We start from the raw sequence: 14,932 nt of genomic DNA, 5'->3' as shown, positions 1-14,932 counted from the left end.
AGCCATTGTTCTGAGATGTGGAGGCAATGTGCTTTGCTGCCCAGCACAAAAGGTAATTTTTTTTTCAAGTCTATGCATACTTCTCTCATTTCTAGTCCCATTTTTTTTTGGACAGGAAATCTCACAACCAAAGGTCAGCTCTGCTTTCAGGAGAGATAACAGCTACCCATTGATTGATGAGCTATTCTTTCATTTAACCATTATAAGAAAACTCAAGTAGGGAAAGCCTTTCCCATTTTGCAGACAAGTAAAATGAGGCTCAGAGAACTCAAGCATCTTGAGCAAGGTCACAAAGTTAATTGAAAGACAGGCCCAGCATTCCAACACTGATTTGTCTATGGGACCTCTACTATTGCAAACAAACAAACAAACAAATAAAACCTTAATAGAGAATTGACACAAATTCTATAAGTAACTCCCTTGAACCCTTCCTATCCAGGCTAAATACCTCCAATCCATCTTTTTACAACATGTTTAGAGACACCCTCTCCACCCTGGTCACTATCTTTTAGACCTACTTGAATTTGTCAAAGGTCTTACTGAGGCCAGAGCAAAATGCAGGACTCCATCTGTGTCTAAAGTGAGCAGAAAAGTCTCCTGACCTTCCTTGGAAGAGCAACTATGCTGAGAAACAAAGGTCAAGTTCAGAGCACAGTGCTATGGCATGACGCTTCCCAGCGCACAGTAGGGCTTATAGCTCTATCACTGCTGCCAGCTGTGATGTTAACTTTTAGACTTTGGTCATGTTCTCACATGGCACCTGCATTCAACACACCTCTGTGGTCTTTCTTAACGCAGTGATCCCCAAGCAGGTCTTCTGCTCTAGGCCCTGCTCATGCTGACGCCCTGCAGGACCCCATACTCACACTGACGAGAAAGCAGAGGAGAACAAGGGGAACGGGATTCGTTCCATTCTCTTTCCAGCTCTGGCTACTCTTCCCTCCCCACCCTTAGCTTTCTGATTTCAAGATTATGATGTTTTTTCTACAACATTCCACTCCTTCTGCAGTCCTTATTATGTGTTTTCTTCCAAAAAATGGAGGGGGAAGAACTAAATCTCTTTGTCAAAAACATAGAAAACATCATGAGCGTCACTGAGAAGGTGCGGTGTTCAGCCAAGCTGTTGTCCTCAGAACACACCCATGATCCTGTCTCTTGCTTCACAAAGATCCAACCCATGTCCACCTCTCCTAATTGCCCCCTGCCCTGGCAATTTCTCCCTCCTCCATCTTGTGTGCAAGAGGCTACATGATCCTTGAGGACAGGGACCTTTGTCTAGAAAATTACACCCCTGCCATACTGGATGATTGAATGTTACCTTTGTTTGGGTTAGTACAAACATTATCAGAAGGCTGGGATCTTCTGACTCATTTGTGTTGTGCTTGGGGATTCAGTAAGGCTACCTTGACGGGTGTCCTAACAACAAGCTGCCTCAATCCAGCTGTTCCTGGCAGCAGATGTCTCGGTACAAAGAGGCAATGTTTTAAGGCCATGGATGACATTTGATAAGTGCTCATTATAGAAACAAAGGAGTGGAAACTAAAAGGGGTAATGAATTCTGGAGACAAGGCTCTGGGATTTTATCATGATAGCAACCCTTTGGAAATGGGGGTCACTATTCCGGGAAGCTGGGATCTCTGTAAAAACAAAACCAGACAAAACAAGATTTGCTTTGTTGGGAATGGAAAAGGTTTATGCAGTTATTACGCAGTAATATAATAAGTAGATCAATGTTTTTTTCAAAGGGAACTGCACTCTTCTTTGAAGTTTGGATGAAATATATGAATTATGGAATAATTTTAAAGGTCACGAACGCTAAGAGCAGTAAGAGAGAACTGAAATCCACATGATCTGTGGGCGTGGCTATCACAGTGGGAAAGTCTGGGCCTTGGGTTTCCTGCCCAGCTCTTTTCTATACTTTCCATTCAAGGACCTGAGGCAGGCTGCTCTCTGTGGTTGTTTTCTCATCTCTAAAATGAAGGAATTCGATCTCTTGAAATCTAATCTCATCTCCAACTGTAAAACTCTGTTTCTAAGCTATTTTTATTCCAAGAGAGAAAAGATTTCATTTTTACTTCTCCATAACTTTAATTTTAGCTGAACTCATGCCTAGAAATGCTCCATAGAAAGAAAAACACTTTCTTTTTCTCTCACATCTGTTTGCTATCTATATAGAGAATTCTGTTATCTATATTTCCTGGGTTTAGAAAAGTGATTTTTACTATGACTTTTACTTTCTGTATTCCTAAGATTAGGACCCATGAAATGAAGTTAAAATAAGCTCATTAAAGATGGATTGACTTAGGGAGTTCCTGTCGTGGGTCAGTGTTAACGAATCCTACTAGTATCCATGAGGATGCGAGTTGGATCCCTGGCCTCGCTCAGTGGGTTAAGGATCCAGCATTGCCGTGAGCTGTGGTGTAGGTTGAAGATGCGGCTTGGATCTGGCATTGCTGTGCTGTGGTAGGCTAACAGCTGTAGCTCCCATTCAACCCCCAGCTTGGGAACTTCCATATGCCGTGGGTGGGGCCCTAAAAAGACAAAAAAAAAAAAAAAAATGGATTGACTTAAACTGTTCTTAGTCTATTGGTTCCCCCCACCTCCCATAGATAGCTTTTGACAAATAACCTTGGGAAATCATTTAAAGAGATGAAACACTCTCTCATTGTCCCAGCTTCTTTGTGTGGATGATGACAAGGTTTTGGAAAAACCTTGTGTGTACTTGAGTGGCTTTGAATTCGCTTTTCCAGTTTCAGTTCTCTTTTAACGTATACTGTAAACAGCACAGACACAAGAATTCTCATCAAAGTTATGAGCCAAAACAAATGATCAGGTTACACCTGTTTGGCTTCCACTACCCTGGAAACCGATGGACTCCATTTTCCTCAGCTTAAATCGCCTGTTCTGCTCAGGGAAATTACCTGATCAACTGGTGATTTTTTTAATTGACTGAGCAGCAGACTGGATTTTCTTCCTAATCTCCACATCTGTGTCAAGAGGTAAGTTAAGCTTATTTCTCTTATGGGAGGATTTGTTTATATTTCAAGAGAAGATGTCATTTCCTCTGACTGGGGAGCCACTACCACTTACCAAAAAAGTTTCAGTCAGAGAAGGGATCCTAATTATTATAAACCTAGACACACTGCTATTCAGTTTTGTGCTGCATCACAGATGCCTTTCCTGGATGAGCTGCTGCGAAGTAAAGTGGCCCATTTGTAATGTGAGGGTGATGGGAGGCTGTGGCCAGGTTAGGAGTCTGGCCTGAGCAGAGGGTGTGGGTGGATATAAGTCAGGGGGGTGATGGGGACATTGAGGCCCAGTGTAGGACCTCTCAGTGGCTCTTTCTGTGTGGCCCGAGGACAATCTTTGCATTGTTCCTAAGAGGAGATCCTCCAACAATGGCAACACCTTTATTCACACAGGAAATTGAAATACCAGGAAAGTGGTGTGTATGTGACGGGTTGGCCTGGGTGGGTACTGTTCTGCTTGCCATTGCTCATGGACCCTCAGTTTTGACAATTCATGTTTTCAGTATACTGTTCTTGAATGAGTATGAAACATAAAATTAGGCATAAAATAATTTTATATCTACAGGCTGATCTCTAGACTTAATGGCTTTTGTGCAACTATATTTACAAAAGAAAAACCAAACATCACAAAACCAATCAATTAAATTTAAATTAATTAAAATTTAGTGGACAAAAGATGTTGTTTTGCCAACATGAAATTGCTACTCATTGAGAGAATGAGATTTTGACTCCAGAGCCTTTGTGATGGGCCTGCCTGATGGGTCAGTCATGGCTGTTTCTTCCACCACTGGTCCCCGGTCCAGCCACCAGCATCTAGGTTCCTGCTGCACTTCCCCAGGGCTTCGCATGGCTTTCTCTTGAGCACAGCCTATCATGTGCTGTTGCTCATAGGCCTACATATTAAAGCTCTGCAACTTTGTCTCAAGATGTTTTTAAACATAATATAAATATCAGAGGTCAACAAACGTTTTCTGCAAAAAGCCTAAAAGGAAATATTTCAGGCTTTAAGAGCCATTCTACCTCTGTTGGAACTATTCAACTCTGCTGCTTTGGGCGTGAAAGCAGCCATAGGCAATAGGAAATAAATGGGCATGGCTGTGTCCCAGAAAACTTTATTTACAAAACAGGTGGTGGACTGGGTTTGGCCTGAAGGCTGTGTAGTTTGCCAAACACTGGTAAATATGAAAGCTGACATCCTCAGGCACCCCTTGCTATAAGCTGGCCATCCAGCATTGCTTTTGTTTGTATATTTAAAGATCCCAGACCAAAAGCATAACACACAGATGCTTCTCATAGACCTTTGAGAATCTAACAACTGGCCTTCAAGGGCCACAGGTCCTATGTTGAGAAACTCTCTGCTTTGGGGATTTTTTCCAAGCAGGCCATCTCTGAAAATGCCTTATATCTGAACATGGGCTTAGAGAGTTTACTCATGTCAGCAGGTTCTGGGGCCCTCAAAGGTGGAAAGAGCCCTTGAGAGCAAAGTGTTTTCTTTAGGGGCTAAATGATTTGTGTGCAAGACAGGACAGAAATCAACCCCTCAGGGAGCTGGAGACCAGTCTTGCAGAACCTGGCTTCTGCTGCTGGATTTTCTGCTGATTACTAGGAGTCATGGACAAGCTACTTCCCTCTCTGAGTTTTGGTGTCTTCGTCACTGTGTGGAGGGTCCTACCACAGACCTTGCCGACTACAGAGGAAGGGGTGGGGGTCAGGCGAGATGCTATGCAATGTTTCAGAGATGGTCAAGCATGATCTGAGGACAGGTAAATATTATTACTGAAAAGTGAAAGAAGCTGGGTATGGACTGATGGCTTTTTCAGGGCTTGTCACTGGTGGTCTATGGGGCTGTGGAAATCAGGCACCCCTGGAACACAAGTTTCAAAACAGCACTCCTTAGTAAGGACATAGCAGGTTGCCAGCTCCTGGCAGTACTAGACCTTCTTGGACAGGGTTTGTGCAGATCTGAGCCCAAGAGGGCACTTGCTGCTGGTACCTGAACCACACAAGACATGAAGCCTCCTGAGTGGGGAGAAGTTGCTGGTGTGGCAAAAGCTCATCCTGCTGTAAGAGAAGGACAGCAGGCTGGTGCTCAACCCAGAGATTCAGAAGCTCAGGTGTACAGTTAGCTCATCTGAGTGGAGTCATCTCTGAGGTACTCATTCACATTAACCAAGCCTGGGAGCCTGACTGATAAAGCACCGCTCCAGAGACTGGAACACTTGTCTTTGATCTCAGGAGAACTTTTTTGCACAGCTTAAGGAATCTTGGCAAGGGAAATGATTACTCAGAGGGTTCCTGGGTAACTTGGAGTAGTCAATTGATTGTAACAGACATTTAATCCAGGATGTAGAGACGCCAGAGGCATAGCGATCCTTGCCCTCCCACAGAGTTACTAGGACTCATTTTTTGAACCTGAGACTTGTACACATTCTCACTAGCTGACAATAGCTTAGCATGTTTGCAATAGGGGTTGGCCCAGAAAATCCAGACTCTGGTTGCAGAAAAGAGAGTGGTGTCAGCACGTATGTAGTAGAGAACTACGTGGATTCTGAGCAAGTCTGTGTCATTTCTGCTCATCTATCTTTCACGCAGAGCTCTACTCTTCTGTTAACCTTTGCTGCCATGTCATGATGCCAGTCACAGGACCACATGGTTGATTATCTTCTGTTTCTTCATTTACTACTCTCTTTGCTCAGGTATCCTCTGGTTGCTTTGATTGGAAAAAAAGTTTTCAATTGTCACTTTCACTTTGATGTTCAAAGTCTTGCATAATCTTACACTTTTATATCTACCAACGTTCTAGTATTTTTCAGGTTATTCCAGGAATACAGGACAGATGACCTCTTGGGGGTGGGTTTCTTCTACAAATAATTAATTCTCTCCCACAATGATTTTTTACTCATTTCACACTCAAAGGAGGCATTTGTCTCCAAATTCTGAGTTATTTGATTCAGCCTGACTGTGCTCTCATTCATGTTTTATGGAGGGCTGTGATTCCATTCTTAATTTCTCGATCAGTTAGTAGAACCCTCGAATAGCTGGTGGGAGGACTTGGGGTTGACTTTTTGAGGGTCTTTAAAATTATACTGGTTTGATGATGATGATATTTAATGATGTTTGTTAGGCCCCAGGTGCCATCCTGAGTGCTTCAAATGAACTTTACTCTTTACTCACAGCTGTCCTAAGGCAAGTGTCTTGTAAGAGAGTAGATCTGGACACATTTATTTCCTCCAGGTACTCATTTGGCTGTGATGCCTGGATATGTAGCACACAGGAATAGATTTTACATTTACACAATTCTTCTCCTCCAAAGTCCAAATCTGGAGGATTGGATAGGTATCTGCAGTGAATTTATTTATTTATTTATTTATTTATTTATTTATTTATTTATTTTAGGGCCACACATACAACATAGGAACATTCCCAGGCTAGGGGTCAAATTGGAGCTGCAGCTGCTGCCCATGCTATAGCCACAGCAATGCGGGATCTAAGCCATATCTGTGACATACACCACAGCTCATGGCAACACGGGATCCTTAACCCACTGAGCAAGGCCAGGGATCAAACCTGCCTCCTCATGGATGCTAGTTGGGTTCTTAATCCTCTGAGCCACACCAGGAACTCCTGGTATCTGGTGTGAAGAGGAGAGTTCCAATAATTAGTCCTTGTTACTAGAGGCTCTAACTTTCCACTTCCACAGTGCATTTCATACAGGCACCCTCACATACTCCGTTGCAAGAGGGAGAGGAGGATAGGGAGGAGGAGAGGAAGAAAGAGAAGAAGAAGGTATTGCAGTACACCAGGCAGGTGATGAGGGTGGTTTGGATTGGGGTGGTGGCAGGACAGATGAAGAGAATGCCAAGTTTGGGGGTATATTTCAAAGGTGGAAACTTTGGACTTGAATGTAGATTGGATGTGGGTTTGGAGGCAGAAAGAAGGTAGAGAATGACTTCCCAGCTTCTGGCTTCATCACTTCCGTGAATGGTGGTGTGAGAACACTAGAGGAAGAGCTGTGCTTTGAGGAGCAGTGGGCATGGAGGAAGCAGCAGCAGAAGTTGACTTTGGGACCTTGTAAGCTGATGAGATGACATCCTACTGGAAATGACAAGGATGCAGCTGGAGCTCAGAGTGAGAGGTCTGGACTGGAGATAATTTGGGAAGTCTCTGACCTGTATGTAGAGGCAAGAAAGACTAAAATAATTCACCACATGATTTTCCTACAAGGTAATCTTTCAGATGTGTATGGATAGGTGTTTTGTTTTGTTTTGTTTTTAGGGCCACACCTGTGGCATATGAAAGTTCCTGGGCTAGGGATAGAATCAGAGCTGCAGCTGCAGGCCTATGTCACAACTATAGCAATGCCAGATCCTAGCCACATCTGTGACCTACCACAGCTTGAGCTTGCAGCAATGCCAGATCTTATTTTTTCCATTTGTTGTTCATGCTTTTAATGTCAAATCTAAGAATACATTACCAAATCCAAGTTCATGAAGATTTGCCCCATGTGTTTTTCTAAGAGTTTTATGGTTTTAGCTCTTACATTTAGATCATCAATTCATTTTGAGTTAATTTTTTTTAATGATGTGAGTTTGCATAGCAAAGGAAACCATAAACAAAATGAAAAAAGACAAACCACGGAATGGGAGAAAATATTTGCAAACAAAGTGACCAACGAGAGAGTAATCTCCAAAATACACAAACAACTCATGCAGCTCCATATCAAAAAAATACCCAATCAAAAAATGGGAAGAATATCTAAACACACATTTTCCCAAAGAAGACATAAAGCAGACAAAAAATATTCAACATCACTAATTATTAGAGAAATGCAAATCTACAATGTCACCTCGCACTGGTTAGAATGGTCATCATTAACAATTCTACAAACAATCAGTTCTGAAGAGGGTGTGGGAGGAATGTAAACTGGTACAACCACTATAGAGAACAGTATGGAGGTTCCTTAAAAAATGAAAAATCTCTATATGATTGAGCAATCCCACTCCTGAGCATATATCCAAATAAAACTATGTTCAAAAAGATACATGTCGAGTTCCCGTCGTGGCTCAGTGGTTAATGAATCAGACTAGGAACCATGAGGTTGTGGGTTTCATCCCTGGCCTTGCTCAGTGGGTTGGGGATCCGGCATTGACATGAGCCATGGTGTAGGTTGCAGATGCGGTTCAGATCCGCGCTGCTGTGGCTCTGGTGAAGGCCAGCGGCTACAGCTCTGATTCAGCCTCTAGCCTGGGAACTTCCATATGCCACAGGAGCAGCCCAAGAAATGGCAAAAAAAAAAACCAAAAAGATACATGCACCCCAATGTTCACTGCAGCACTATTTATAGTAGCCAAGACATGGAAGCAATCTAAATGTCCATTGACAGAGGAATGGATAAAAATGTGGTACATATATACACAATGGAATATTGCTCAGCCATAAAAAAGGAAAACCAATGCCATTTGCAGCAACATGAATGGACACAGAGATTATCATACTGACTGAAGTCAGAGAAAAAATTATCATATGATATCGCTTCTATGTGGAATCTAAAAAAAATGATACAAATGAATTTTTTTTTACCAAACTGAAACAGACTCACAGATTTTGAAAACAAATCTATGGTTACCAAAGGGGGAAGATGGGGGTTAGGGATAAATTAGGAGTGTGTGATTAACATATTCTCACTACTATATATAAAATAGATAACTAACAAGGACCTACTCCATAGCACAGAGAATTCTACTCAGTATTCTGTAATAACCTATGTGGGAAAAGAATCTCAAAAAGAATGGATATGTGTATATGTTTAACTGAATCACTTTGCTCTACACCTGAAACTAACACAACATTGTCAATTAACTATACTCCAATATAAAAAGAAAACTAGATTTTAAAAAATGGTGTGAGAAAAGAATCCAACTTCATTCTTTTCCATGTGGAAGTCCAACTGTTCTGAGCACCTTCTTCTCACCCCCCTCTTCTGATTTCGATCAAATATTTGGGGGAAATTTTCAATTTCTAAAACTATTCCTGGAATTGGGAATACTGAATATTTCACTTCCTGAAAATATCTGAGGTTTCCAAACTAAATTCTAGTTCTAACTCCTGCTTCTTAAGAGAAGGAAAAAGTCACAGGATAATTTGTACATTAGAATTGGTAAGTGGAAATGCTTTAAAAATTGGGGGTAATCCTTGGTGATTTAAGCAAAGGGATAAATTAAAGACCCTTTTTAAAAGTAAAGAGACAATCTACATTATTAAGAGACAAAAATGTTAAGCTGATAACTTCCTAACTATTATCCAACTTCACAGGGACAGAGCTAGAGAAAATACACATATCTATCTTGCAAGTGGAAACTTCGACACCAAGAAAAGATTTTAACTGGAAAATTAAAAATTATAATGCTTACTGAGAACCTACCATGTTTTAGTCTCTGTTTTGAGCCCCATGAGATAGGGACGATTATCACCACAGATGAACTTGGACTTGAACCCAAGTGGTCCAACACTGTGCCCATTTATCCACTCTGCTAAAACACCTTTGTTAAAAGTGAACCCATCTTTGAACACTCCTCCATCCTGGGAAAATCCATTGCCTTTCCATCAGCAGAGAATTTCAAAATAGAATGGACATTTATCAGTCGAATGAAATTCATAGTCCTGGCACATTCAATGGCATCAATCTGATTCTATTCAAACACCAGTCACTTTCTTACCACTTTTCTTTTCAAAAAACAGAAAGATAATCTCTTACCCTCATCCTTTCTCCAAAATATCCAGCAGGGTACTTTTAAATGTTTCGTAACTACATAAACCTCCTCCTGGGTAATATGGACAAATGCCCAGTGACACATGTCATGGGGAAACATAATACCCTCTTTCCCCCTTTTAAATCTTTGGGGCTTTGTTTTAATAAGTCATGGAGATGTTAACCTTTCAGGTGGATTTGCAAATCCTTTTTACTTAATACAATTTTGTTTGTGTTCTGAAAACCAAGGACATTGAAGTACTTATTCCCTGCTGAATAAGGCATTGTGTACATGTGTCCTTGTTTTCTCTGAAAACACCTCTTAACCTTCATACATCTCCTCGGGGCTCTAGCATGTGAGCTTGTTACATATTGTTCCCTTTGTAAGAGATAATGTGATGTGCTAGGACAGGAATGCTCTTATAACAACATCCCCATTTTCTTAACCCCCTGGTTCCCCTCATCATCATTTCCATTATTCTCCTTCAGCTGAATCTATGGAGAAAGCAAGAAGTAATTCATCTATGTAACAAGGAAACAGGGCCTGAAATGGCAAGGTTTTCACCTGCATAATCACAGAGTATATTAGTGGCAGACTTGGAGCTCCAGCACACATCTTCGGAGTATAGTAGAGTGTGAAGAGCAATGGTTTTCAACTGGAGAGATTTTGCATCATCACCTCCATAGTGTACACTGGGAAATGTCTGGAGACATTTTTTTTTGGTTGTCACAAATGGGGTGGGAAATGGTGCTGAAGACAGCAGAAGCAAGAGGATCCAAATTACAGAAAGAGGAGGTAGAGTGGTATGGAAGACAAGGCTGAAAGAGTTTCAAAAACATGAGTGCAGGCAACAGTATCAAATGCCACAGCAAAATAAAAGATCTGAAGTGTCCAAAAGACCTGGTAGTTGGGAGGTAGTGTTAACTTTAGCATGAAATAAGCGCCATGCTGGGAGGAAAAAGTAGACTCAGATGATGGTTGCACAACTATAAATAAAATTTATTGAGTTAAAAAATTAGACTCAGTAAGTTGATGAGTAAATAATTGTAGAAATGAGGGATAAAGAAAGATTGAGGTTGTTAGAAGGATAAGCTATGAAGATTTCCCCTCCTAAAAAGGGACAGCACCTACAGCTTATATTCATATGCTGAGAGTGATGGGACAGTGGAGGGTGAAGATACAGAGCAGAGAACAGGGGAAGTGGATAGATCAAGAATGGGATGTAGAGCTGGAGTGATTGTTTTGAGGCAAGAGGAGACCTAGTCATTCCTCCATTCTGCATAAAGGAGGTTAAGTGGACAAGGGTGTGAGTAGATCTGGAGGATGAGGGAGCATGAGTTTGAGGAATTTCGTAGTGGAGAGCTTCATATTTCACTCTCAAATTGTAGGCAAGTTGCTGGGATGAGATACAGGATGTGAGTGGAGGTGGGGGTGGGGAATAACCTTTAAGGAGGGGAGAGGGGCAATGGCAAATTATGTGGAATCTAAAAAATAATACAACTGAGTTTATTTACAAAGCAGAAACAGACTCACAGACAGAGTAAACAAATTTGTGGTTACCAAAGGGGAAGAGGTGGGGGAGGAGGGATAAATTGTTTGGGATTACCAGATACGCACCACCATATACAAAATAGATAATCAGCAAGGACCTACCATATAGCACAGGGAACTCTACTCATTATCTTGTAATAACCTATAATGGGAAAGAATCTGATATATATAAAGCTGAATCACTTTGCTGAAACACACAATATATTTTTTTTTCAGTAAATCCACCAGTTACTTGGTTTATTTCATGTCATTTTGGCTGGTGATGAAACACCCAATATTGTAAATCAACTATACTTCAAATAAAAAAAGAACATTAAAAAAAAAGCTGGCATGTGAGGGATATCTCAAGGTACCAAGGTCACCTTGGGATTTATATCTAATTCTTTCTAGATCAGCCACAGAGCACAACCATCCTTAGCGAGAAGCAATAAATTAGAAGGATTTGTTTGAAAGCAGAGTAGTGTGTGTGGGATGACCAACCAAATTCCAAATTAAACTGGAAATGGGATCATTTATGTTCTGTGGGCCAGTTGTCTCATTTCTTTGTGTGGAAGTGAGACTACCTCATGGGATTCTTACAGTGCCCTCAACATCCAGGGTAGTAATGATGCAGAAAGTCATCTTCTATAATTCCATAATCTACAATGAAGACAGTAGAAAAGATCAGTGGAATGGAAGTAAACAAATCATGATGGAATTGTTTTCTTTTGCAGAATCTTGCCTTCTTTTGAACCTGAGTCATGAGCTGGATGTTCCTCAGAGACCTTCTCAGTGGAGTAAATAAATACTCCACTGGGATTGGGCGGATCTGGCTGGCGGTTGTGTTCATCTTCCGTTTGCTGGTCTACATGGTGGCAGCAGAGCACGTGTGGAAAGATGAGCAGAAAGAGTTTGAGTGCAACATTAGACAGCCTGGTTGTGAAAATGTGTGTTTTGACTACTTCTTCCCCATCTCCCAGGTCAGACTTTGGGCCTTACAACTGATCATGGTCTCCACGCCTTCACTTCTGGTGGTGCTACACGTAGCCTATCGCCAGGGCCGAGAGAAAAGGCACAGGAAGAAACTCTATGTCAGCCCAGGTACCATGGATGGGGGCCTGTGGTACACTTACCTTATCAGCCTTGTTGTTAAAACTGGTTTTGAAATTGGCTTCCTGGTTTTATTTTACAAGCTATATGGTGGCTTTAGTGTTCCCTACCTTATGAAGTGTGATTTGCAGCCTTGTCCCAACACTGTGGACTGCTTCGTCTCCAAACCTACCGAGAAAACAATTTTCATCCTCTTCTTGGTCATTACTTCATGCTTGTGCGTTGTGTTGAATTTCACTGAACTGAGCTTTCTGGTTCTCAAGTGCTTCATTAAGTGTTGTCTCCAAAAATACTCTAAAGGACTCAAGTCCTCGGTGTGTGATTGTCACAACCTCAGCTATGTTAAATGCGGTGAGGTAGGGGCCCCTGCCCTGTTCCAGAAACACCACGTAGACTCAGCCCTGAGCACACCCCAGAGAGGTGAAACACAAGAGGGTTAAACAAAGAACACTCGCATCCCTCTTAAGCAAGACCTGGGCTTCCTTGGAAAACAAAAGGGTGCCAGCCTCACTCGGGAGGAATTTTTTTTTAATGTTTAATATGTGCTCAGTTGCATATACTAGACAGAGGTCTCATTGTTTAGTTGTAGGGTTCATGTGGGTACATGAGTTGTGTTTGAATAGTTAACTGAAAATTAGTCTGAAGAAATCCAATTAACAGCATTCCTTTAAGTGCTTAGATCTGTCAACTGGAAAATATAACAAGTGACACTTCTGACAAATGTGACAGCCTCCAAGCAACAACTGAGGCACTGGTAACCTTTCCAAAGTGGCAGCCAAGACTCCACTCACTCAGGCCTACTCAGTCTTTGTAGAGAAAAGCTATGACACAGTTTGGGCAGCAGCTAACCAGCAGCACATAGGAGCCCATTCAGTAAGAAGGTCCAGCCTGGGGAAGAGACCACAGAGCCCAGGACTCTCCATAGGGCCAGCGTCCCTGGATGCATGTGGATGTGGGGAGAGGGACGTAAACCACCATTTAGGGGTCTCCAACTTAAACACAAATACTCCTTGGAGTTATCTCACTTAAGCCTGAACTAGCAGACATTTAAAATTGTCACTCTAGGGTCATGAGGGGGGGGGGGCAGGTCCCACAGAAAGCAGCACATTGACAGGGTGCAGGGGAGGATCCTGAAAAAGAACATGCCCACCTGAGAATTACTGAACACTTACCTTTAATCATAGGACATTGCAATACTTTGTAAACTTCCATATTGTTGGACCTTCTTACAGTCAGGAATTCACAGTGTACTCTATGTTACAGTTTGCCTACAATTTACTAGTACATCTCCATCTAGAATAGATAATAAAATGTGTACTATGCTATTACATTGATGCAAAAAATGTAAAAAAAAAAAAAGATGTGTTTATTATCACTTGCTTAGAAGACTACAGCTTTCTTTTACTTTCCTGTTTTTAAAAATGTCAGATATAGTCTCTTTGTACTTGATAGATCTAACATATGTGCCTTTTTCCAGAATAAAAATGAAGTGGTTTTGTGGTATTATTTGGCTGTCATTGATATCATTACTAGGCTGCCCTGGTTACGATTATTCTGTGAAACGTAACTTGTTCTGACAATTTCAGAATAGGATTCACAACCCTGTTTGGTAAAGATAGCTCAGAAATCATTCTTCTCTGCTGGGATTTTTTTTTTTAATGAAAAGTCAGTGCATAAAAATGTAATTTCAACTAAAACCAATTATATCATGTCCTCCATGGCCTGCCTCCCTTAACATAAAATGTCTCACTATAACTCATGCATAATGAAAATTATTTGTGTCATTATGTAGCCCACAAACCAAGCTGCCAGTAGTGGTCATAATAAGACTGTGTCATGCACAGCAGAGAGGGTGTGAGCTTTTCTTCAGTTTATACCACAGATCACTGCTGAACTCAGGCCCTTAATCCACTGTACTCACCTTGTGACTTGAAAACAGCCAGTCTTCACAAATGCAGGTAACCACTGAAGGACTTAAAGGGTATTTTTTCCCCCTAAAGTAATAGGTGGTTAAAGAGCTTTAGGATTTTGGAGGTCCTGATCATGGCATGAACCTAGAATATGGGGTTTTAGGGCACAGAACCAGAGTGGAGGTCAGGGAATTTTTCAGTCTGAGGATGAATGTGCTGCCAAAATGTTTTTGGGGACCACAGCCTCTTCACATTGGTTACAACAACAAGCTCTGCTTGAGCTAAAAGGATTCGTTGGATGTGCACATTCTTGCTTTTCCACTTTGTAGAGAGGAGACAGAAAAGTAATGGGAGCAAGGACCATGCGTGCAGTCATTTAGACAGGAAGGGGAATCATTTTTTTTCTTCAATTAAGCTTAATTTACAAAATGAGTTTCCTATAAGGACATTCTGGACGCTGTCTTGGTGTCAGTGAAGACCCAAAGCATTTGATTGAAACAAATCATCATCTTTATTGTTTCTTTTATGGGTAAGTTAATATCTATTGAGCAATGATTACTAGGAAAAAAAGACACTGTGTTATGCATCTTTAGAGATACATAAT

General features: G+C 41.4%; 1 protein-coding gene across 1 annotated transcript; it reads left to right on the top strand.

Moving 5' to 3' along the window:
• The first annotated feature begins 2,878 nt into the window (after window positions 1-2,878).
• On the top strand, window positions 2,879-13,921 carry GJB7 (gap junction protein beta 7). The gene is made up of 2 exons (XM_003121288.5): window positions 2,879-2,999; window positions 12,043-13,921. Exon 2 carries the CDS (start codon window positions 12,070-12,072, stop codon window positions 12,856-12,858), a length of 789 nt encoding a protein of 262 aa, XP_003121336.1. The 5' UTR covers window positions 2,879-2,999; window positions 12,043-12,069; the 3' UTR covers window positions 12,859-13,921.
• Window positions 13,922-14,932: the final 1,011 nt, after the last annotated feature.

The sequence above is a fragment of the Sus scrofa genome, chromosome 1 (genome assembly GCF_054392235.1).
Source record: "Sus scrofa isolate SSC_HxYL_T2T_F1_AM1 chromosome 1, Sscrofa_HxYL_maternal_Yorkshire_Landrace_v2.0, whole genome shotgun sequence".
In the NCBI taxonomy this organism is placed as follows: domain Eukaryota; kingdom Metazoa; phylum Chordata; class Mammalia; order Artiodactyla; family Suidae; genus Sus; species Sus scrofa.
Note: the sequence above shows the minus strand (reverse complement) of the source record. Positions and strands in the feature narration are given on the sequence as shown.